We start from the raw sequence: 25,589 nt of genomic DNA, 5'->3' as shown, positions 1-25,589 counted from the left end.
CCTTTTAATGTAGTATGATAACAACTATAATGGGAGCTATACGGACTTTGGGAAGGACTTACTGATTCCTAGGAAGGTTGATAATAGATAATGACTTCACAAGGAAGTTCTAACATGGCTTTAATTTCTTTCTCCTGCATCAACCCTGCACCAATCTGGCAACCTTGGCCACAGGCATTAACTCTTCTCATGGGAGCTGAGTTGGAACCCCATCTTCCTTTACATTTCAACAGGTTTTTGCTTTTTATGCATTTCAAAGGGATTTTTTTCTTAGATTGTTGAAATTAGAGCCAGCGCATGAGCAATTCAGTTAACCTCATTGCTTTGTTGTTATTCTGTCATTTTGACCAAGAACTGAACTTGCTCACTGTAACTTTTACTCTGAATTCTTCACACTTGGCTCTAAATGATTTTAAATAATTTTCTGATGTCAAACCACCTTCAAATGGAACTATTATTATCATTGAAGAGATTGAAAGAAAAGAGGCACATGTGCAAAGCGATTTCCAAGAGAGGAATCATATAGATGCTTTTAATCATGGCAACATTACTGGAATGTTTACACCCGCTTGAGGCAACTTTGAAAAATAGAACAATTCGTCTGAGCCATAAGTTACATTTTCCTAAAAACAGTCATGTAATCTTGTATTTTCACACCTTGTATTTGTTTTATGCATTGATTGTCAAAAGTGTTATAGCCCCGGAGATCCTAAGGAAAATCATAATGATTTTTTCTTGTGATTACTAATTATTTTAGGTGCTTTTCATTTCTTCTAGGTGCTGTCTTGTTTTATCCGAGCACCTTTCATGTGTTCTATTAACACTGGTACTTGTTATCAACTGGCTTCTAGATAATCCTGCTTAAGTGACTGGTTGATGATAGCTTTTAAGATATTGCCTCTCCAAGTTATATTTCTATTCACGGAGGATTCTGGAATAACAAAAAACCCTGATGTGAAGCTTTCTAATGAAGGGATTTATATAAGGCATTATCCAGAATACAGAGGAAAACATTTGGAGACAAAGCAATTCTGGTTGACCTTTCTCCTATCATTCTTCCTCCCTTGACCTCTTAAAAGGATCACTTCACAATAGATCTTTAGTTTGTGTCCAGGTGGCAATAAGGAGTAAGGTATTCCTTATTTACTGCCAATGATACTCAGGGTCTAATTACTTAGTTCATTTTATATATACATATATATGTATATATAATTTTTCCTCAAAAGAGATAATATTATATTTTAAATTTTAGGGTAAATTTTGGTCTGGAAACCTCTCACCCCCAGGAGATAACAGAGGCTGTTAACTCTAACCTAGATGATAATTTTTAAAAAATTAAAAATTATATTTCTATCATTTCTGAAAAGTATTAAAAAGAAGCAGCATGTAGAAAGGTTGCATGTTTTAAATGTCCTTGTCAAGCCTCATGGTAAAAGACCCTTAAAAAGGGTTACTTATTGGAAGAACAACGCAATTGATTTTCTGGAAATTAGCTTCAGTTGTAAGACCTACAGCATGAAGAGAGAGCAAAGAGGTAGATGTTCTGGAGTGGGTGTCACTGTTTAACTAGCCTTGGTTGCAATCTCTCCCTTCATATTTTGGCATCTCGGTTTCCTTGTTTTTGTGCTGCCAACTTTTCCAGTCTCCTGAAGCCTTATTTTCAGTAACTATTCCTGAAATCCACTCCATTCACTTCCTAGAAAGTCTTGCAGAATCTCTGTATAATTCCCTCAGGGCAATGGTTTAAGCTAATACATAGGTTGGGATATTCTATTGAGAGTATATTTACACTGGTGACTGTTAGTGGGTTACTATGTTAATATTACTAGCAACTATTTTTAGGAATTGGAAATTGACTTGAGGTAGAAACATGCCAACTATCAATCGTTATTTCAACTATCTAAGTCTGGCTAATGGAAGAGAATTTTTTTTTCTTTTCCTTCCTTCATTCCTTTTTTTTCTTTTTCAGTTTTTTAATTGGGTAGAGTCTAGTAAACCGTAAATACATGTTTGTTTCAGTGGGCTTTTGAGGATTTAGTAATAAAGGTTCTTTTTATCACTGGGTCTTTTATACCATTGGTATCATGGTGAATTCTTTCATGTATCAGAATAGAGCAGTATAATTAATCATTTGAACAAGATATATGATGTTTTAATATTTAAAGTATTTTAATGCATTTTTGAATTATTCTCCATCATGACAATTTATATCATGATTTTTTAAAAGGTGTTGGCTAAAACCATTTGTGTAACGCTAAAATGTTTTAATACACTTTATATAGTTAATGTTGAACTACATCTAAGAAAATGGAGACATTGTGGTACTATACAACCAGGAGACTTTATTTTTTTAATTATTTCTATTTTTTTAATTGATTTATTTTATTTATTTATTTTTGGCTGCTTTGATCTTCGTTGCTGCACGCAGTCTTTCTCTAGTTGCGGCGACAGGGCCTACTCTTCCTTTCTGTGCGCAGGCTTCTCATTGCAGTGGCTTCTCTTGTTGCGGAGCACGGGCTCTAGGCGCACGGGCTTCAGTAGTTGTGGCACACAGGCTCAGTAGTTGTGGCTAGCGGGCTCTAGAGCGCAGGCTCAGTAGTTGTGGCTCACGGGCCTAGTTGCTCCACGGCATGTGGGATCTTCCAGGAGCAGGGCTTGAACCCGTGTCCCCTGCATTGGCAGGTGGATTCTTAACCACTGCGTCACCAGGGAAGCCCCAGCCAGGAGACTTAATTCAGGTCCTACATGATGTTGCCTAATGCATCTAACCATCATTTCCCAGGTGTCTTCCAGGCCTTACTTTAGTCTTGAATTAGTTTCCTATTGCCCTTGTAACAAATTATCATGAACATAGTGATTTAAACAGCGGTCATTTATTTCTTACACGTCTGATGGTCAGAATTCTGAAATGGGTCTCACCAGGCTATAATCAATGTATTGGCAGGGATGTTCTTCTTTTTTAGAGGGTCAAGGAGAAAATCTATTTTCTTGCCTTCTCCAGTTTCCAGAGGCTACCTACCTTCTTTGGCTCTTGACTCTCTTCCATCTTCGAAGCCAGCAATGGCTGGTTAAGAGTCTTTTTCATATATCACTCTGGCTCTCTTCTGTCTCTCTCTTAATCATTTAAGGACATTGTGGTTACATTGGACCCACTTGGATGATCCAGGAAAATCTCCTTATTTTATGATCAATTGATTAGAAGCTAATTCCATCTGTCATTTTAATTCCTTTTTGCCAAGATTAGGATGCAGATATCTTGGGAGGGGGGCATCATTCTGCTCACTATAGGTCTGATAGGCAAACATTCCAAAAATTTGATAATGACATGTTATAAAACACAAAATATTATTCGGGCAGTCTCCAGCCTGATTTTTCTTTTCCTGTGAAATCTCAACATTTTATCTTATCACCAAATAGGTATTTCATTCTTACCTCTACTATATCTTACTTTTCCCTCAAAAGAATTTATTTGTATTTGAAAGAGCTTAAGGATAGAAAAAGCTGAAGTAATTTTTTTTCTGTAAGATAAACTTCTATATATAAAGCCATTAACTGTTTTGAAATATAATATGATTGATTTCACTCTCAACTTTATTAGGAGTTTATGACTGCATCAACTTTTCAAACTGTTTATTTATTGAACTTATTAAGTACCAATTATGTACAAATACTATGATTGTTGTTAGATAGGGTCTGACTGACTCGCTCAACCAGAAGCAGTAAAGAGGTGAGACTAGCTTTGCGGTAGAGTAAATCTGATTTGTCTTTGAGTCTCAATATCCTCACAATATCTGCCATGTAGAGATGTTATGAGGGTTAAATGGGTTAATGGACACACAGACCCTGGGACATACAGAAACTCAACAAAGGATAGTGTCTTTACTCTTTAGGACTTGACCTGACAGTGCTACCACTACAGGGATAACACGATGGCAGCGCTATCTTGAGGGCAGTAAAAGGTAATTATATCTGGCACTAGTCATAATTCCTCTCTTTCTAATTGCCATGGCTTATGGTTTGTTTGATTGCAGGAGCCCATACTAACCATGATTGGACTAGTTATCAACCGAGGAAAGGATATGCTTTGAATTAGGAAAGACTATTCAGTTGTAGTTTACTCAAATGCATTCAGTTTAGTCTTAACTGTACTTTCATTGGAGACTGTGGATCCAAGATAGTGTCCCCCTAGGAAAGAAAAAATAAATAAATAAATGTTGACACTGGAGAAAAGATGTGGTCTCACCAATTCTCATCAATCAGTGTTCCCTGAAATCCTAATGGAGACATTACTTGCTGCTTCTTTGATTTCTGAACCTCTCAGGGCACATATATGCTGACATCACTTGGTTCCTTAAAATCTGATGGCAGTTTGTGTCTCAGTTTGTCTCAATGAGCAAATTTCAATAGGGCCAGGTTTTCTATAAGAGAAGAGGAAAGATAGAAGCAGTCTCTAGACTTCTGAAATTCATTAAACAGCTTTCTTACTTTAACATAAAACAGTCAAATACATAAGCATGCCTGGAGTTATTCTATTTTTATTTTGTGATTCTGGTGGGCATTTTTGTAGAAGGGGCTCAGAATAAATGATCTTTGAAGAGGATTTCAATTGTCAACACAACATGCCTGCAACATTATTCTTCTAAGGGATAGAAAAAGAGATAATAGATGACTAAGTATATCACTCACATTTAATATAATGCCCAGAGATTACACCATGACTTTTGCATTTCATAGGAAACACAATATCCCTGATGATGAAACACTGGAATTCAGGCAAATGATAATATAAGGAAATTAAGTTCAATAAATGTTTACAAGGCCAGTATGAAATGAGATTATGATTTGGATATAAAAATTTTTGTACAAATGATTATTACTTTGTAGGATTTTTAGGTTCATGTGTTTTAGTTTCTATATCTATGGGTTTCATTTTCTCATCTGTAAAAGTAAGTATTCTGATAATATCTATTTATAGAATTATGCAGCTCAGGCAAGATTAAATAGGTGAAAGTAATCTATAAATTGTAGATTGCTCTACAAAGGTTATTTATATCTATTGGGTAGATGCCAGGGGTGTTGCTAAACATTGTACAGAACACAGGGAAGCTACTCACAACATAGAAATGTGATGCCCAAAATGTCAATGATGCCAAGGTAGAGAGACCCTGCCCTATAGTGAGTAATGACCACTCTGTCCCATCTCTAGGCAGAAGGCGACAAGGGGAGAGAGAAGTTAATGGAATAAAAAAGGAGAAACATTTGGAGAGGGCTGCCCAAAGTGGCCTTGGAGTCAGGGAATAAAAACTCTGACCTCTTTCTTCTCTCTCTTTTTAGTCTGGGCCAAGAATTTCCACTGGACAAACCTGGCTATAAGCCAGAGAGCAAGGGATCCTGGGCATGTAATCTATATTGGTCAACCTCCTGGGTGTAAAACATGATCCTATGGATAAGGATGAGAGCGGACAGAACAGGTGTGTGTGAGAAATTGAAAATATTTAACCCCAACCATGAATCACTGTCTCTAATTAATATTCAACTCTGTGAGTCCATGAGGAAGTAATGTCTGTGGATAGGTTCGTATATATGCAGAGAGTAAAGTCAACCATGGGTACAAATTTGAAGAAAAGGAAAATTCAGAAATACATCTGTAAATTAATTCTTCCCCAGATAGTTTGTGTTGTTCACCATATTAAAATAGAGTAAGCATCTGCTTGTACCTTGTTCAACTATATGCCTTTGTCCATTTGTGTTCATTCAATAATTTACCAAGTAACTGAAAGTGTGCTGAGTGCCAGGTACTTGTCCAAGTATAGAAGATACAAAAAATGGATATAAAATGGTGCCCACTCTGGAAGCTTCTTTGGATGTAGTAGGAGAGATATTTATATAAACAAACTACTGCAACACTTGGAGCATGTATGTCTGAAGTAGTATGGTAGAGAGAAGGGAGATACTCATTTTTCCTGGCATGTAGAAAGTCACCTTGACAGAGCCTCCAAGGTCAAGTAGGTGTTTTCTGGACAGGGAAATGGAAATAGTACGAGACTTAGAGGTGTCCTTTGTGACAGAGTGGAAACAGTGGGTGATGAAATAAAGTGGAGTTCCTATTTCTAAGGATCTTTTGTGCCATGCTAAAATATTGGAACTGTATCTACAAAGTAGTCAAGAATCATTGGATGTATGGGTAATGCTAGTGCAAACTGACTTACCTTTCTAAAAATTTTCTAACTTCTATACCCTTGTATGGTATGAGCCATTCAGAATATTGTCTTTAAATTTTTTAAAATAATATCTTAAACTTGATGCTGTAACAATTCAGTTATTTCTGAGTGAACTTAATTTAGTGAAGATTTTACAGAGGCATTTGGATGTTCAAAAGTGATAGCACTTAATAAATGTCCTTTGCTGGGTTATTCTCATTAACGTGTTAGAGGATCAAAGATCTCAGAAACATTTCAAGAATAAGAGTCCCTCTTCTGTTTCTCAACTATAAAAATGTTCTTTAAATCCTCACATGCACACTGGGAAATATTTCTTATATCATTAACTTTTAGAAAGTTGTGAAATAATCATGGTTCGGGGACAGATTTTTTTAAGTTTGTCAGCTATATAATTGGGACTCAAGTTTTATATTATGTGGATGCATCTAAACTTGATTCTGTTTAAATATGAATACACATATATTTTCCTTGGCCTCTATAAAATTTATTAATCATTTTGTCTCCCCAAAACATTTGCAAACCAAGGGAATAATGTCAGGAGTGAGGGTGTAGCAGCAACTACCTGCTGTCTCTTCTCTTTAGTTTTGAACCTGAAGCTTGAAGGAAAATTTCATTATAATTGAGTAATTAGCCTCAATATCTCCACTTCTCAAAACAATGAATGTCCAAAGCTATCTTTTGATCTGAATGTGAGGAATGTTTAAAATGCAAGTAAATATTAGAAGATGTGGATTCTTCTTTGCTACTGATAGTTTTTTGCAAACCTTCCTAAGTCCTCATCTTTCAGTGAATCTTGGTGATTACTGGCGGCTGCCGAAGAAGCTGGTGATGGAACTTTGACCCAGATTCTTATACACCCAGTCTCTTGTCTTCCTCTTTCCTTTCTTGTTTTGGGGTAAAAACAGCTGGAAATAAACAGGACAAACTTTGTGAATAAAGATGTTTGGCCCCACATACACTTTTGCTATTTAAATAAGTGGTAATTCAGTTTCCAATGGGGTAAGTAAATGATGTATTACTATAACCCAATTAAAAATATTAGGCTTCAGAATGGGAGCATTTGAACTTGGTGTCACGGATTTTGGGAAGTTCTGAAAAGAATAGGAAGTGTTTAGATTCCAGGAATCTTTGATTAAATTATATTAATGAAAGTGGAAGAGTTCTCAACTGGCTGGTATGGAAGATAAAATACCATAAATGTCAGCATCATGCCTGGGAGACTCTTTAAGTCATTATAAACAATCATGGGCACTATAAAAGACAAGATCAAATCATTTCTCTTAATTCTTCCATACAGATTCTTTTTGTTGCTGGTACATATCTCATTTCCCTTCACATATCTTTAACTGTAAAGAGAGCGATAACCTTTACAACTCTCTCTTTTATTGATAAGGAACAGAATGGAAGTCACTCAGTTTATATGCAGTTGCTGTAATCTGTGAACAGCATATTTCTCTGAGTGGTAATGTGGTTACGTTAGCAGGAATCTTATAAGAAGTATATTTTCACATAAATTACAAATTTTGCTAAGTTGATGTATGAAGGTGTACCGTAGGCAAACTTGAGACATTTCTTCAAGTAGGCACTTAGCCCAGGGGAGACTACCAAGGACTCACCATGTAAGGTGGCATTCCATGTGCCATATGATCTATGGATTTTTGGCACAGGGTTCAGTCAGACTGTGTTCAAGCTGGGCTTCCACAGCAGGGAGCTTTTTTAGGCTCTGTTAGGGGACAGATTGATTCTTCTATCATTCAACAAATATTTATTAAACACCTACATTGTTTTGGGCTCTGTTCTTGTTCTCGTGTTGCTTACATTCTAATTTAGAATGAAGAAATAAAAATTATTGCATATGTGATGAATTTTTAAAAACTGCAAAGTAGCCCCTTCTAAGTATTCTTCCCAAAGGAGTAGTTACCAGTACTGCTGATTTCACTGCACACATAAATAAGGAATTGCACTGGAAAATTATTATATCTGTAATTTAAAATAAGGTTTGAATTATATTTGACTACTATGAAATTTATTGATAGAAACTTTGATTTTATCCAAAAGTGTTACTGATAATAGAAACCACCAAACATAATGGCACAGTATGCTTCTGAAATACATTTTCATAAGATACATTGAATCTCTAATACACAGGCTTGTCACATTGGAGTCAGGTTGGACAGTCGTTATTAACTTAAAATTAAGCCTTCTCAAGCAGTTAGCCCTGTCTTATTGACTCAGAGCCATCAAGCTATGCTGCAAACACTCCCTAGGGTTTTCTGGAGGAAGGAGGCAGTGGTAGAAGGGGTTACTATTAGCCTCTACCGTGACTCATTAGAACATGTCCTGAAATAAGTTTAGCTCCGTATCAAGCAAGCAACAAAGCATTCCCAAGTCATTAATCAAGTGAAAGGGAAGGATGTTGTCATATTCAAGCAGCCCCAGTGATGAGAGCAAGAGTGTATCACTTTATTATTTTCCCTTTCTTGTGTGGAAAACATGATATATTGATTTATTTTAGATTGTTTAGGGTCTAAGGTGTTTTATGCTTGCAAAAGTTATGAATTAAAGGTCCTAAATTGTAAGTGTTAATGGGAATGAAATTCATACCCAATGCAGGAGATATTAGTTGGAAACAATAAATCTTGTCAGGCTCAAGTTACTTTTATTGCTGTAAAAAAAGAATGAAGGTCACAAGATAATACTATTCAGGGAAGTATGTGAGACATTTAAAGAGATTCATCATTTTTCATATGTCATGCAGGTACCCTTTTAAGAGATTTCAGTATTTTATCTCCGATTTGATTTGGTATTTAAATATTTTAAGTCAACTCTTGAGAAACCCGTATGTATTTTGTTGACATTATCTAATTGCATAGTTTAACAAGTGGATGGGTGGTCAGGGTTTCTGATGAGTGTCTATAATTATTTGGTGGTGTTCAGATGGCTTCAACAATTTTATTTATAATGAGGCTTAAGGAAATCCATATCGACAGAGGATCTATTGTATATCAAACACTGCGCCAGGTGTGTTTAGGCTGATTAGGTCATTTCATTCTTTCAGTGCCTATGGGTATTGTTTTTATGTTGGCTTTCTCAGCTAAAGAAACTGAGGCTCAAGCTTTAATAACTTGCCCAAGATTGTGTAGTTAGTAAGGGGTAGAGCTGGACTGGAGACCAGAGCTCTGTGACGTCACAGATGCTTTTCTCTTCTCACAGTGTTTGTGCTTTTCTGTAATATTAATGGGGGTAGAAGCTCAAATGTGCGTGATCTTAGAAAGTTAAACAACTTAAGTGTTTAAAATTGCACGTGCATGGGCTTCCCTGGTGGCGCAGTGGTTGAGAGTCTGCCTGCTGATGCAGGGGACACGGGTTTGTGCCCCGGTCCGGGAAGATCCCACATGCCGCGCGGAGCGGCTGGGCCCGTGAGCCATGGCTGTTGAGCCTGCGCGTCCGGAGCCTGTGCTCCACAATGGGAGAGGCCACAACAGTGAGAGGCCCGCGTACCGCGCAAAAAAAAAAAAAAAAAAAAAAAAAAAAAAAAAAATTGCACGTGCATCTCTATTTTTGAATAAGTAAACTGCATATAAAAATGTATTTTCTAAAATTTTATAATAAGCTACTGCTTTCTTCATCTATTGGTGATGTTCAGAGGTGATGCACTGTTTTGGTTCTCTTACAATTGTTTAGAGAAGTTTAAATGTGAAAAGCTATTATAAACAAGTTTCTTCTTGGTTTCTGAAAGCTCTTTTCACCTCCCCGTACTCCTTCCTCCCTGCTGCTCACAATAAAAAGAGAGGCCTCTAGTCCTGAACCCTCAAAACATCTTTGTTCTCCTAAGTTATTTTCTCAACAAGTAAAACCTTCAGTTGCATCCCATGGGATAAAGTAAAGACTGATGAGCAGAACAGCAAGATTCTTAACAAATGAATTAATCCATCTACAATTCTTGATTTATTTCTCAAGTTCACTGTGCTCCAGCCACACTGAACTATTTGCTATTTGCCCTGTGGAACGTTCCCTTTATTAGATACGTCCCTTTGTACATTCCTTTTCCTCTGTCTGAAATGTCCTTTGATCCTTCTCCCTTCTCAGAAACACACGTATATTTCATGACGTAGTGACTCAGCTCAAGTGTCACTTCCTATGCAGTGCTTTCCCTACCTCCCATGCTAAATGTTAAACTCCTGCTTTTGGTCTTTATTCAACATACACTAGTCACTTTGCATTGTAATTAGTTTTTATCTGCCTATTCCCACAATAATGTGACCTGCTCAGCAAAAAGGATTATATCTAATTTATCATTGAATACCCAGTGTCCCATACCTAGTAGGATCTCAATAAAAGCTTATAGAACAGTTTCAGTGGTCAAATTAATGAATGTAAGCAACAACTTTTATTTAACATATATTTAACATGTTCTGTGCCAGGCAGTGCTCAAGGCACTGGGATATGGCAAAGAACAACACTGATAAAAATCACTGCTATCACTGCTATCACATCTACTGGAGGGATGTAGATAATTAATGATATAAGTGTGTAAAGTATTAAGATTAGATGGTGGCAAGTGCTATGAAAAAAATGCTGAGACAAGAGATGTAAAGGATGTCAGAGTTCTTCTTGGACAAGTACAGCAATCATCCTATTTATTTTCTATCCTGATTCCTTGTTGTTTTTATAGTTAGTTTGAGGTCATTTTTTTTAATGGTAAGGCAGAGGATATTGAGTTCCCTGGAATTGGTTAGATCAGTGCTTAGGAAATTCTGAAAGTAAAGGTTCTTTGAAAGATGAAAAAAAACCAAAAAAAACATCTAACAGCCAAGTTTATGCTAATCTGTGTTGTATAGAGAAAGATGAAGTTCCTATTTTCTAGGAAGACTCAAAAAATGGAGACTGAATGTTGAATGTTAAATGACTGGATGCCAGAGGTTTATCTTTATATGAAAAGAAAAAAGAATAAAGTGTAGAAATGATGCTTTATCTTAGCTATAATATTTTTGAAATACAAATAAATACATTAAAATATAAAATATAGTGTGTATATATATATATATAAATACCTACCTATATAATAGATGTCAAAGCCTTTTTCTGCAATACCGTGATCTAATTTAATTGAAATGTTTTTAAAATAAATTAATAACAAATGCTAGCTTACATCAGTAAGTGTCATCATTGTATTGGTCATACACAAATCTTCATTCTAAGTACAGATCTATCCTACATATTATTTTTTGGTCACAAACAAATGTGGCTCAGAAGGCTAGAGCTGTATTTCTCTCTATAGTTCTTTGGGTTTATTTGTACTCTCCAGCCCCACCCCCCTAATAATGAATCTTAGGCCTATCTTTTCATTAAACTCTTCCTCTAAAATATTGGCATCACCTCTGTACATTGGAAATAGACATGGTATATATAAACACATGCATACAATTTTTATTACTGAAAAGAAAAATCAAATTAAATACAACCCAAGACGTATGATAGTTAAGCTTCAGGTTCCATTGTTTCCTTCTCAAGGACACTATTTCCCAGCGTTTCTACATATTTGTGGGTCTTCCCGTGCCAAAATTCCTCCCACAATGTCTGTTTCATAACTCTTACTGAAGACGTTAAAAGAGAAGAAGAGAGAAATGGGAGAAGAGGGTCTTCAGCTGCTCCAAACACTCATCATTGTTGGCTTCCTGCCAGCTCTCCTCCTCCCTCCTTCCTCCTCACAGCCTCCTTGGAGTTGTGACTCTTCTTTTCCCCCAGAACTCTTGTTTTCTCATCCTAAGTCTTCTCTCACTTCCCAGGGCTCTGAGAAGTGTTGGCTACCACTAGACTATATCACAGAAAATCTGCTGGTTTCTTCTCCTGATGAGTGATGGTCTCTTCTTGCTGTTGGCTGGTGGTTCTGTGATAATATTTGAAATTAAAATGAAGTGTTCTATTCCTAAAGTAAATTACTAGTGGTCTTTTTCTAATTATTGGAAAAAATAATTAATGCATTCATTTTTTTCTCAATTTCGATTTTCTTCTATACATTTTGCTTCTACTTCTGCTGCCTATTATCAGTTCTTTGCTGATTCTGGCACATGACAGAATAAAATGTGCAAATTGAATAAACAGCCAGCAAACTTTTATTCTAATATTAATGTAAAAAAATGAGCCACTTTTTCGGGTACAAATAAGCTTGTTATATGATTTTATATTTAACAGATTTAATCTATTAATTTTTCTATATGTAAACTGTTCTTTATTCTTAATTAGATTGAATTTATTAAATACTTCACTCTACCATGATATTCCTCAAAGGACAAATGACACTGATGAGCCCGCCACCAAGCCCATGTGAGAACCACAACTTAGTAAGGCATCCTTTCATTTTGACTCTTCTCCCCTCCTCTGGATCTCAACTGTGTGCGTGTCTTAGGGAGACATATCCAGAAATGAATCACATCGGGTCTCACAGAATGCCTTCTTCCTTGTCATCCTCTTTGTAATTCTGTCTGCACCCTACATTAAGAAAGACCCACATGCTTCAACTCTACTTCTAAAATCAGGTGTCTGCAAATTCCCCTTAATCCTGAGGTTGACCATTTGGTTGGGTGCTTCCTAAAGGAACTGCTGTCTAATAGGCGCCTCTTACTTGTATCTAACTATATTCTCATCAGACACTAAGCAGGAATAGTCAAATCTTTTAGGACTTTTAGATTGAAGGTCAGAAAGAGGCTGGATTCTCGGCAGCATCCAATATATGTAGACCTAGGGAAATGGTTTTCAGATTTTTGCCTGCAAGGATTCACTGGAGGAGCTTTTAGGAAGTGCAGTTCCGCTTTTGTTCACGGCAGGCATGGGCCAGGTTCATACATTTTTAAAAAGCACCCTGGGTAATTCTTATGGAAAATACTTTAGAGCAGCACTATCCAATAGAAATATAATACAAGCCACACATGTAATTTTACATTTTCTAGTAGGCATAATAATACAATAAAAAAGCAGATAAGGGCTTCCCTGGTGGCGCAGTGGTTGAGAGTCTGCCTGCCGATGCGGGGGACACGGGTTCGTGCCCCGGTCCGGGAAGATCCCACATGCCGCGGAGCGGCTGGGCCTGTGAGCCATGGCCACAGAGCCTGTGCGTCCGCAGCCTGTGCTCCGCAACGGGAGAGGCCACAGCGGTGAGAGGCCCACGTACCACACACACACACACACACACAAAAAAAGCAGATAAAATTAATTTTACTTATGTATTTTATTTAACCTCATATATCCAAAATATTATGAGTATTTAACCAATATAAAATTATCAGGCTGACCAAAAAGTTTGTTTGGGGTTTTCATAGGATGTTACGGAAAAACCAGAACGAACTTTTTGGCCGACCCAATATTAATGAAATATTCCTTTATAAAAAGGAATTCCATTCCTTTCATAAAAAATTAAGTCTTCAAAATCTGGCATGTATTTTACAACAACAGCGCATCATCTCAGTTCAAGTACTTAGTAACCATATTTCAGGTACTCATTTCAAGTACTTAGTAACCGTATTTCAAGAGCTAGTGACTACCATATTGGACAACACAGCTTCAGAGAATTGCTTTCAAATCTAGTAAATAAGCTTTCAGTGGTAAATAAAAACATGCTTTCTTTTCGTGCTTATCATGTGCTTGGCACTAAGTTCTTAAAATGCATCATATTATAAAATCCAAGCAACAGAAATAGGAGGTAGGTATGCTATTTTACCTACTTGGCTGGAAAAACACAAACATAGAGGTTAGTATGTCAAAATCATAAAGAAAGTAAGAGACAGAACGGTTTGATATGCTCTCAGAGAGCATCTTCTAACCACCCTTGAGTACCCCCTTCTATACCATGCTTCTTTCTCGAACAATTAAATGAAACACAGGCTTCTCTCTAGTTTAAAGTCTTAGACACATGTTCAAGGGATTGTGTGATATAAATATAACATAAAATAGAATTCAGAGGTAACTAACTGGATTATATTTATATATTAACCCTCATGCCACTTAAACTCCCAGAATTGGAATAAGCATCCTTGGCATGGGATGCTTGGGAGGACTGGACATAAAAACTGTGTATTTTGAAAATGCCAAAATATTATGAGTGGCTTTTTTATCAGTTTTATATTTCTTAAGATTAGTGGGTTTTTTCTCTCTGAGGAAATAGGAAACATTATAACCAATAATATAATAAGGCCATTTACTGATGATTATTATCTTAAATATGAATGAATAAATAAATAAAGTGGGCCAATGTGTAATAAAACTATAAGAGCTGCAGATTTTCAAGGGCAAGACTCTCACCATATCATCATTTGTTCAAAGAAGGTTGTCAAAAGTTATTTACTCTTCTTTTCCCTTGCTTCCTGAATGCATGCTATGAACATCTTCATTTATTTTAGTTCTAACTTGGTTGATTAAAGAAAAATGGCTCCCTTTGCTTTTAATATTGCTGAATATTTGAAGATCAATTGCAGCTATTAAATTAAAATAGTTTACCCCTCGAGGACTTTCAAAGACCAAAGAAAATATTATTTTAAATGGAAAATGTTAGTCTTCTATTATTACTGTCTTGGACTGGATTGCATTAGATCTTCAGATTAAGGCAGCAAGTGCTTTGAAAATGTAAAGCCAGTTGTACCATGTAGAATGAAAATAAACACAAAATCGAATAAACATGTTATTTATCTTGGTTTTTATAAGCAGAATCAACTTATTGGATTCATATTTATCTATCATTAGACTGAATCTACATACAGTCAGAATGTTCCAAAATTGATTACTCACCCAAATGAGAAGGTCATGGATAAATTGCAAACAGCAATTTAAATATATTATATTTGGCCTAAAATAGGTGTATTATTTTTAAATCTTTATTGTTCTAATCCTGCATGTACAGTGATATGTCAGTGAGTAAGATTTTTTTAGAAACATTCTGATATAAAGTCAAATTAGAGTTAAAATTTTTGTGTAGATGATTCACCATGAAGATCTCTCATACATAGACAATTCAGTGTAAATTATTTTCATATCGATGGCTCTCTTAAATTGTTTATGTAAAATTACCCACGTATAAGATAAACATGGAAGCTTAGAAACTTCTCTTGATGTTGAGGCTACATTCATTACCAAGTCACAGTGTTACATCACGTACAGCTGTTACCTCGTGGGTGTAGCTGTCTAGTCAGAAGTAGGAAATATAATCCCAGAGTGCTCTGTTAGCCTGGGATTTCAGGATCAGTTTTGGTTTTGATCCCACTATTTCTCACATCCCTTTTCATTAATGATGAAATAGGGTCTCAATATCCTAAGCTGCCACTTGGAAAGAGAAAAAGGAAGATAATGCTGCTCACATCCTAGTAATTTGGTATCTAAGTTTCTTCTTGCTTTACTATAAATACTTACTTGCATTTTGATAAATTTATACATTTTCAGCGTAATTCACTGCATAACCTTTACTATTTGGAACAAAAATGAAACTTAGAAACAAGAAAAAAGAGTACCAAGTAACTAAAAAAGGGTGCTACCAAATGTACTTTGGAAACCTCACATAACTCACTTCTGGGTCCTTACTCAGAACCTGCTGCTTCTCATTTATCCATGATTGTACCAAATGTACTTATTTATTTTCCTACTCCTAACTTAAAGCAGCCAATTAGAATCCAAATGAAGTAATTAACACTACATATGTGTTCTGATATCAGAAGTAAATAAGTATTTAATATATGTATCTAAGAGAGAATCTTTATCTGGATCCATAAGTAAAGTTACACATACTTCACTGACTTCAGATGACACCAGCTTAGACAGCCTGATTAGTATTTATAATGATCTTGGAGTCTTCATGTATCCTTTGTTTAAGAATTCAGGTTACTATGGAACACGTTTTGTAAAATTTCCACCCCAAATGGTTGAATGTGTGTTTAATAGGTACGTTACCATACAGATTTAATTGTCATGAACGTCAATGAGCCATCCTTGTATATAATTTTAAGTAACGACGACTCAAGAATTTCGAATCATAAAGGGTTTATAGTTTATAGTTGACCCTAACGTTTATCTATGTAACAATGCCCAATCAATCATGATGGCAGATATTTTAAAGACATAGAAGTAAATGTTGCTGTTAAATATATAGATATATTTCAATATAAAGATATTGAAAGAAATAAAGTGTGCAAGTGGCCTTAAAATACTGGCCTTAAGTTTCACCAAATCTTTATTGTTTTTTAAGATGATGACTGCCATCCTAATTCTACTAAAATGCACACAATTGACCTGATTGACTGTTTGGTCTCTTATCTCATCTGTATTCTTGCATATATGATCTGCTTGGGGAATTTTCTTTGTAATTAAGAAGAGGCCACTTAAGGGAAAGGGGAGTAGGGCTGCAGTCACTTAGAATGGATTCAGGTACCTGAGTCCAAGTAAGAAGGAAAGTAAAGTGGCAATTATGTATTAAGGTGTCTCATTTCCTGCACATTGTTCCTGAAAACTACTTGGAATGATAAAGTCATGATATTGGATAACCAACCTGAAAACCCTCCTAACTTTGATATACAAATCCTATTTTGCCACCTTAAATCTAAGAGCAAGAAAGGCCTCTTATCCATGGCATCTGATGACTTTATAGCTAATGATCATAGATCATACCTTCTAGCCTGGAATAGAGGCTATATGTTGTCCTCACAGAGATTTTTCTTTATTGTTTTTAACGCTCTGGAATATTTTTTTGTTTGTTTGGTTTTGGATTTTTTTTCCTTTTTATTTTCCTTAAACATTCTGGAAGTGTATCTTTAGGGCCTGGTAACTTTAGGTACCTTTAGAACTACTTGTCCAAGGTTCTGCTTATTTTCTGATTTTACACTTTCATGAGCTACTCTTGTACTTCTGGTGGAGACATTGGCATGAACAGATGCCAAGGGGACCAAGGGGATAAGTTTTTCCTGATTTTCACAATTGTATTTTCTAGACTTTACAACTGCTTAAATTTTAGGATCTGATTGGTAAATCTAGGATGCTGAGAAAAAAAAAAGTAATTTAAATATGCATGCGTGCACATATGTTTTTTTTCTTTTTTCTTTGCAGATTCTACATAATTTTTAAACCCTTTTCTGTATTCTCCAACCAAGGAGAGTGTGCAGTGTGCAGGGGTTAGAGGGTGGAGCATTTTAACAGTTGGGAGAGTTAAAGAAGGCATGAAAGGATTTGAGTCAATAATGACTTCAGATATTCAGGTTGTTAAATTAATACTTCCTCTCCCACCTGTTAGTGGTTTACTAGAAGGCAGTCCGTTCCATTTAGACTGTGTCAGTCAAGGGGGTCGGTCAATTATCTAGCCTGCATATGTATAATTGGGAGGGAGGGAGGCGGAGCCAAACTCCCTTGAGACAGGAAGGGAGCCCAGTAATGCCTATTAAGAGACACTAGTGGGCTTGGAAAAGACGTCACAGGAAAGAGAGGCTGGGGACTCCATACCAGTGGGATCTTTTCCTTTACGTGTAGGAGGAAAAAACAAAAAAAAAAGAAACTGAAAAGCGCCCCCCGCTTAAATGTAAAACACTACTGTGTTGTAAGCTAGATCTAGTATTGCAACTACCAGAATTTTGAGAGGATGTTTATATACAGTTTTAAAAAGGGCACCTAAAATTCAAGTTTTGGTTACTATTTTTTTTGGTAAGAATTCACTTGCAAAGTGATATGATCTAACAAGAGTTTTGATGTGCTAAATGATAACAATACATCATTTGGAATTTTAATTTTATGATAACTGCTTCAGTGCTTCAGTGAGTGGAGGGAAAACACATGTTTTTAAATTTACTTAACTGAGATACGGCTGCATTTACAACTATCATATAGTAATGTGTGTTATTTGTAGAAGTACTGTATTATATAAAATCTCAAACCTAGAGGACCAATTGTATATATAAAATAGTAAAATAGTGGCTCATTTATATAAGAAAAAATCTCTTTTGTATTTTATTAATATTTTTTTATAAAAATTTACCAAAAAATGATTTTCTAGAATGTTATATCTGATTCATTTATATTAGTTATTTCCATTTTCATCACATTCTCTTCAAATTGCAATAGTTCGGAATTAATCAATACAGTTTTATTTCAGTTACAAACAGATGCATGAAATGTACTGTTTATCAAAAAGATGTTAAAAGATAGGTTTACAAGTGAAAAAGAAATATGAATAAAAATGTTTAATAATCTCAAATATTTGGTTAAATTATTTGAAAATGTTTGTTGCATGAGTTTGACCTATAATACATTGTTATTGGCCTTAACCTTCACCTGATATATTTTTGTAATGCCATATCAAATTTTAAAATTAGTAACGGGCTGTAAATAACTTAGCCAGTACAAATTTCCATAGTAATAACATGTAGCCACTGAAATCTTATCAGTATCTTTCCCCTGAACAGCTAAACTCATCATGATTTTACATTTAATGATACAATAGTAAGGTATGGATTTGTTAAAAGGAAAGATAAAACATATTTGCTGAATATGTAGTCTTTGTTCACCCTGTTGTCAGGTAAGAATTAGCAGTCTGCAGTCATCCACTTTAAACTATGATCTAATCAGAACTCAAGAGCTAAATAAGACCTCAGATGATTAGCCCTTAGTTAGTTAGGAACCCCTATGGAAAACTTCAGTGCTACAGGAAGTGATGCTAATGATTTATCAAGTGGTAAACTTGCCTCTGAGAAAATACTGATCGGGTAACTTCACAGCACAAGGTAGTGTCTATCGGATATTCCAGCCAATCTGAGACCTTTTGCTAGCAGAAGTGCAACGTGCATTTTTAAAAGAGAAAGAGATGGTAACAAGAACTGTGACGGTTTGTTCCTAAAAACTTGGACTGATGAAAATCTTACTTTCATTGGGGCTATGAATCTTTAGTAGCTCTGCCAACAATCAGGAAACCCTTAGTCTCCTAGAAGTACTGAGTGAAAAAGGGTTTTAGAATTTAAATAAAACAGTCATATCAGATCTTACTAGTAAGGTAGAATTTGGTATTTATCTTGCAATTTAGAACATTGAAGTGGAAACTTGAGAGAATTAAACTTCTCAGAAAAATCTTATTGCTCAGGCAGTGAAATAAACATCAACAGAAAGGAAAATTCAAGCTCTGTTACACTAAAACCATTAAAGGAGCTGGCAAAATTCCAATTTAGGTAACTCATCTCCCATCCTACATTGCTATAGTTTTATCAGTTGAAAGTGATATCCACTTCCACTTCGCTGGAGAAAATTCTTTAATAATCTTTTAATCGTCATTGTACCCTAACAATATGATACACGGAAAAACTAGACAAAATAATTTTGTTTAAATAGCTTTTATGCTATTTTTGGATAAAATATTTTTAGTAGATATAAATGTGTGGCTGCCATTACAATAAATCTAATGCTATGCATCAGTTGATGAGCTTTGAAAGATCTAGCAATTGTAAGTTATTTGATCTCTGAATTTATTGTTAAATTCCACAATTGAATACACATTTACTAAGTATACTGGCTATTATAAGTAGCATGTTTACATCTTCAACTTTCATTTGCTTAATAAGGGAAACCTCAGAACTTTCAAAAACATAACATTATGTCACCAAAAGAAGGTCAGGTGAACAGCTTCAGCTGTGAAACATTTGGTGTCTTTTCAGCTTCCCCAAGAAGCTCCATTTGCAGACGGGATGTGAACAGGAAGACCTTAGCCTGAATCAGAGATTAATTTCCTACAATTCTGTCATCCTAAAGCAGGAAATTGCACTCAATAAATATTGTAACGGAGTGAAAGTTGTGGAGTAGGAAGTTATCAAGTAAGAGAAAAGTTCTTTACAAACACGATTTTGCTGTTTACGATGTCAGTAAGTTTATTTAACTAGGTGCTATTGGGTATATATATATTTTCCATCTTACCTCTGACTTGATTTCCAATTTCTGTTATTGTGCTCTTTCCCCTGTCTCTTTAAAATCAACTAGAAACCTCTCTTAGAAGGACTTGTGTTTAGCAACAAAACGATGGGCAAACAGGTGATGATATGTGTTGTGAAAACAAATTGAAATAAAGCATTATTTTAAACTAAATTTCTTAAATCAAGTTTCTTTCAATCAAATTTCTTAAATCACGTTTAGGAGATGAGAGTTTCAGGTAGCTTTAAAAAATGTAGATTTTTTTAAGAGATATGGGAACATATGTATAACTGATTCACTTTGTTATAAAGCAGAAGCTAACACACCATTGTAAAACAATTATACTCCAATAAAGATGTAAAAAATAAATAAATAAAAATAGCACAAAAAAAGTAGATTTTTTACAACAGAATCACTCTAATATTGATTAACAATGATTTTGTTTCTACTTCCATTCATTATTTAAAATAATTGAATCTGGTAAGCAACATGGATCAGTGTCAAATAAATGTTTTCATAGCAATTATTGGCAGACATTCCCCTTCTGATAAGTAGTTTCCCCCAAATAGAAGTATAATTTGCATCCAGTTAAGTATTGATGAGTCCAGGAGTGAGTTTTGATTTTTATGTATTTTTTTTTTTTTGGCGAATTCTATTTTTTTTTTTTTTTTTTGCGGTACGCGGGCCTCTCACTGTTGTGGCCTCTCCCGTTGCAGAGCACAGGCTCCGGACACGCAGGCTTAGAGGCCATGGCTCACGAGCCCAGCTACTCCGCGGCATGTGGGATCTTGCCGGACCGGGGCACGAACCCGTGTCCCCCGCATCAGCAGGCGGACTCTCAACCACTGCGCCACCAGGGAAGCCCCCACTTCACTTTTATCTTACGTAATTCTCTTTAGCCAAGAGATCACTTTTCAGCAGGAATTTATTTGGATATCTTTGATTATTAATATTCTGGTGAGCCTCCTTGCAAAGTCAGGGATAGATTGCATAGTGGATATTTTTAGTCCATAAAGGGCTTTTCTATAGCTAAAGTTTGGTTATTTGTGCTTTGCACCACTAATTGACATTTTCAGCCATATTCTTGATTATGAAGCTAAAATTTACTCTGAAGTGTCCAATCCTACAGGCTTTGTACTTGTAAAATGCCCAATGAATTTATTAAGAGTGGAGTACTCATAATGGCCATTGGTGCAGGCTTGGTGGGTATTCTGAGTTGAAAAGTGAAAGGGTGGATAATTCAAGTACACCATGCTCTGGTTAGAGAGCCGTGAACAGCTTCCTCCACTTACAGATTAACATCATTTCATGCTCTGTTTTCGAACAAGGAATATCTGTTCTAAAAGTAGATCCCACAGATACTGCTAATGCACCAGGTTCCAGTTGTCCTTGCTTGAAATAGGGTATCAGGTTTTCTTTCCTTTCAAGAAATAAATCATTATGGCTTTCATGTCTTTTGGCAGATTTCCTTAGTTATGGGATTGTGGTTTGAAATTGGTTTATGACTTCCTGCTTCTTAACAATGAGAAATAGCATTGAGTGTCTTAGCCCTGTTACCCAGTGTGTTTGTTATGGAAACTGTTTGGGGTGAAGTAAATGGAAAGAGAAATATGAAACTCAGGTGGGAATAGAGCACTCAGTGATAGCGTGCACTCTTCTTTTTATTATAGATTCATTCACCCCACAAATAATTGCCTACATCATGCTAACTTCTAGTGTAGAAGTTAGCTATAAGCTGTGCTCCAGATGATTATAAATTAGAAGCCTTTTAAAATTCCTATTAAAAACATAGGAATGAAATATAGCTTCCTCATTGAAAAACTGGAAAACTGAACAAAAGTTTCATTTAATAATTATCAAAAAATCCCATTGGTTATTGCTGAAATTATACAATGAACAACATTTTAAGGGAAAAATATATAGTTTGTCTTCAAAAATATCTGTATACACTTCAAGATTTATTATTAAAGAAACTATGCAAGATATAAGCTTATAGACTTACTTTATATCGCTATTATTTTTTAGAGTGTATCAACACTCTAAATATGGGTCTTCTCTTTTCTGGGAAGGACATGTCTAAAACTTCTCTCCATTGGAAGCTAAGATTTCACTGACAAAATCAGTTACCTGAATGTCTTAAACAGGACACATTTGATTTATTTATTGTCACCAGATGGAAGTATTCTCCTGTATTTCTTACACTTAATCTCTACTTCTTATTTTGAACAAATTCAAAATTTTGTCCTAGCTACATGGAACTGACCATATTTGAACAGTCTTACATCTGAAAAATGACTATTGTTAAACCAGAATTGTAGTGAAACCTAGGGGTTTTTCTTCATTGTCAACAAAACAAAACAAAACTGTACACATAAGCCCTTGCATTCTGGGACTCCATCCAAAAGCATTTAGCAATTTGGCTGTATCCACCTTCAGAAAACCCATACTTTGATTCTAAGTTCTGGGTACCATGATGTACTCAGAGTATCCTAGCATTCACTAAATTGTCAGGGAGTGTTTAGAAGTTGGTCAGTTCTATTTTCCTGGCACCTAAAATCTGTGTTTTCTTACTCAGACTGTTTGCTGTTCACAGGAGGGAAACGTGGAAAATTGCATACATAAATGTGACTTTTCATTTGATTTTATTTTTCAAGAAGACACCCAGATTAAAAATTTCAAGACAATATTGTGTAGCCTCAGCATTTTAATTAATCTCACATTTTCTTTAATGATTGCAGCCATCGGGAATCATAAATAAATAGAAAAATATTTTTTGTTTTAAATTGTATATGCCTTTTCCAAATTCTTCATGAAATTTTATCATAAAATCATAGAGCTAACATTAAATTATAGAAGCAGAAGGGGATTATGTGTGGCCTTTTCTTATAAAGCTTTCATAGATTCAGATTTTCTTTTTTTTTTTAGGAGTTTATTAATTAATTAATTAATTTTTGCTGTGTTGGGTCTTCGTTTCTGTGCGAGGGCTTTCTCTAGTTGTGGCAAGCGGGGGCCACTCTTCATCGTGGTGCGCGGGCCTCTCACTATCATGGCCTCTCTTGTTGCAGAGCACAGGTTCCAGATGCGCAGGCTCAGTAGTTGTGGCTCACGGGCCTAGTTGCTCCACTGCATGTGGGATCCTCCCAAACCAGGGCTCGAACCCGAGTCCGCTGCATTAGCAGGCAGACTCTCAACCACTGCACCACCAGGGAAGCCAGATACAGATTTTCTATAACTAACTTGGTAACATGTTTCAATGCTAACACCAAAACAAATATATTTATTTATTTATTATTTTTATTTTTTGCGGTACGCGGGCCTCTCACTGTTGTGTCCTCTCCCGTTGCGGAGCACAGGCTCCGGACGCGCAGGCTCAGCAGCCATGGCTCACGGGCCCAGCCGCTCCGCGGCATGTAGGATCTTCCCAGACCGGGGCACGAACCTGTGTCCCCTGCATCGGCAGGCGGACTCTCAACCACTGAGCCACCAGGGAAGCCCCAAATATATTTATTTAGTTAGCACTCTTTGATTGCCAGTAAGAGAAACTAGCTCAAAATATATTATGCTAAATTAGAAGTACATGGAACTCAATCTTCATAAACATATTCGAAGTTCAGTACCACCAGCACCTGTGTGCTCTCTCTCCCTCTCCCTCCCTCCCTTTCCCTCTCTCTCCATCTCTCTTCTCTGTGCATCCACTTCTTTCTTCTTACACTGGAGATGATCCTTTTATCTTTTTCTACTCTATATGGTAAAACATGGCTGACAACTCCATAGTTTCTTAATCTGCATGCTATATGCCCATCAGTCTGCAAGACTGGTAATTTTTCTGGGTACCAATTTCAAATGCCAGCAAGAGAAACTCTGGCTCTGCCAAGGTTAAGAGCTGACTTTTTCAATCAGCCATGCCTGGGGGAGAAGGCTCATGAGCAAGATATTCTAGAGAAGATATGGACAGGTATTATCTGATAATAACAATGATCATAATAAATAAGCACTTACTGTGTGTCAGAACCTGTACCTAAGTGTTTTACTTGCATCATCCCATGTAAATAGCTGTTAGTTAAGCGCTGTGCATCTAGAAGGTGTCTTTGCATGCATTATATTGTTAATCCTCACAATCACCGTATCAGTGAAATGCTGTGACTTCCATTTTATATTGAAGAAACTCTTGCCAAAACTTAAGTGAGTTATTAAGTGGCAGAGCCAGAATTCAAACCCATGTCATCTGATTCCTGCTCTAGAGCTTTTTACACTTAGAAGCTGCCTCCTTTCTGTAGGGTGTCAGTGATATAAAATTTTGTGAAACATGGTAATTGGTCAGACAGACTGAGACTCTTACAGCCCTGTATTTGGTGTCTAATAATAGGAGCCCTTATAGTCATAACTTCTTCTTCTTTTTCCTATCCCCCATGGTCTTTTTTTGGATAATCCTTCTCTCTGGTTTTTCCCTTAGCAAATATGTCATTTAAGAATGCATTTAGCTGAAAGTAATAAATTAATCATGGTTAAGTAAAGGGTTTATTTTTCCCTTATAACAAGTTTCAAGAAGCCGTCAGTCAGCAAGTTTCACTGAGGAATCATGGTGCTGCTGTTCTCTTGCTCCACTATCCTTAGTTTTGGGTTTTTTTTTTCTCATATTCCCAAGTTGGTTGCTGCTTCTCCAGTCACTCTGCCCTTCTTTTCAGATGAGAAGAAGGAAGAGGGACAAAAATGAAAAGGAAAAAGAAAAACTTCCGTTGATTCCATTTCCTTTCTGTCCTGAGAAGGATTCCCTCCTCGAGGACTTTTCTCTATATGTTATTGGCCAACATTTTGTCCACTTGGAGAAAGCTAGATGTGAGTGTGAGTATTTTTCTTTTTAGTTTTGATGGTGTAGGAAGACAAGGGAGTGAGCCAAGCTATACTCTGTGCTTTAAGGGACCAGGAAGTAGCAACTCAGGTCTGGGTACCACATACCTGTGAGTCCTCTCACAATGGTCTGATTCCCTTTGGCATTTTCAGCATTTTCTTTGTTCAGTTGAATGACTCCAGTTTCTTTTAACTCTCTTAATAGGATTGCTCTAGAGCTTTTCTCTGACCTGTAGAGTCCCTTTCATTGATTTTTAAAAATCCATATCTCTACACATACCCAAGAGGTTGCATACCTACACATTCCCAAGAGGATACCTGAGAACCATCCTGTTCTCCCTCTATCCCTCCTTTACATTTTATAGATGAGACTCGGAGGCCTGGAGAGGCAAAGTTGCATAGCAAGTTAGTGAACCTAAACTGCACTCCATGTCTCCTGACTCTCAGGCCTGGCTTTTTCTAGGCATTTCTAAATAATAAGTCTTTGAGTTTATGTATGTTGAAATTTAGGAGCAAACTGAAACCACTGACATATAAAGTGTTTATTACAGGAAAAAAAAAAAAAACCTCTTGAAAAACTTCAATTCCACAGAGTGCTAGAAA

At 36.1% G+C, this 25,589-nt stretch overlaps 1 protein-coding gene across 9 annotated transcripts in view; it reads left to right on the top strand.

Moving 5' to 3' along the window:
- Positions 1-25,589, top strand: part of PCDH7 (protocadherin 7) — a 448,326-nt gene that overhangs the window by 23,257 nt on the left and 399,480 nt on the right. The window contains exon 2 of one of the 9 annotated variants that reach the window (XM_060148389.1): positions 19,889-19,988. The exons of 6 other annotated variants lie outside the window; for them this stretch is intronic. In XM_060148389.1, coding sequence (XP_060004372.1) covers positions 19,889-19,924 — 36 coding nt within the window. In that variant the 3' untranslated portion in view covers positions 19,925-19,988. Of the gene's footprint in view, positions 1-5,334; positions 5,465-12,467; positions 12,627-19,888; positions 19,989-25,589 lie in introns of those variants that run through there. 2 more of the 9 variants (XM_060148390.1, XM_060148386.1) reach the window with 2 other exon arrangements.

Source organism: Lagenorhynchus albirostris, chromosome 4, assembly GCF_949774975.1.
Source record: "Lagenorhynchus albirostris chromosome 4, mLagAlb1.1, whole genome shotgun sequence".
In the NCBI taxonomy this organism is placed as follows: Eukaryota; Metazoa; Chordata; class Mammalia; order Artiodactyla; family Delphinidae; genus Lagenorhynchus; species Lagenorhynchus albirostris.
This window is presented reverse-complemented; position numbering and strand designations above follow the sequence as displayed.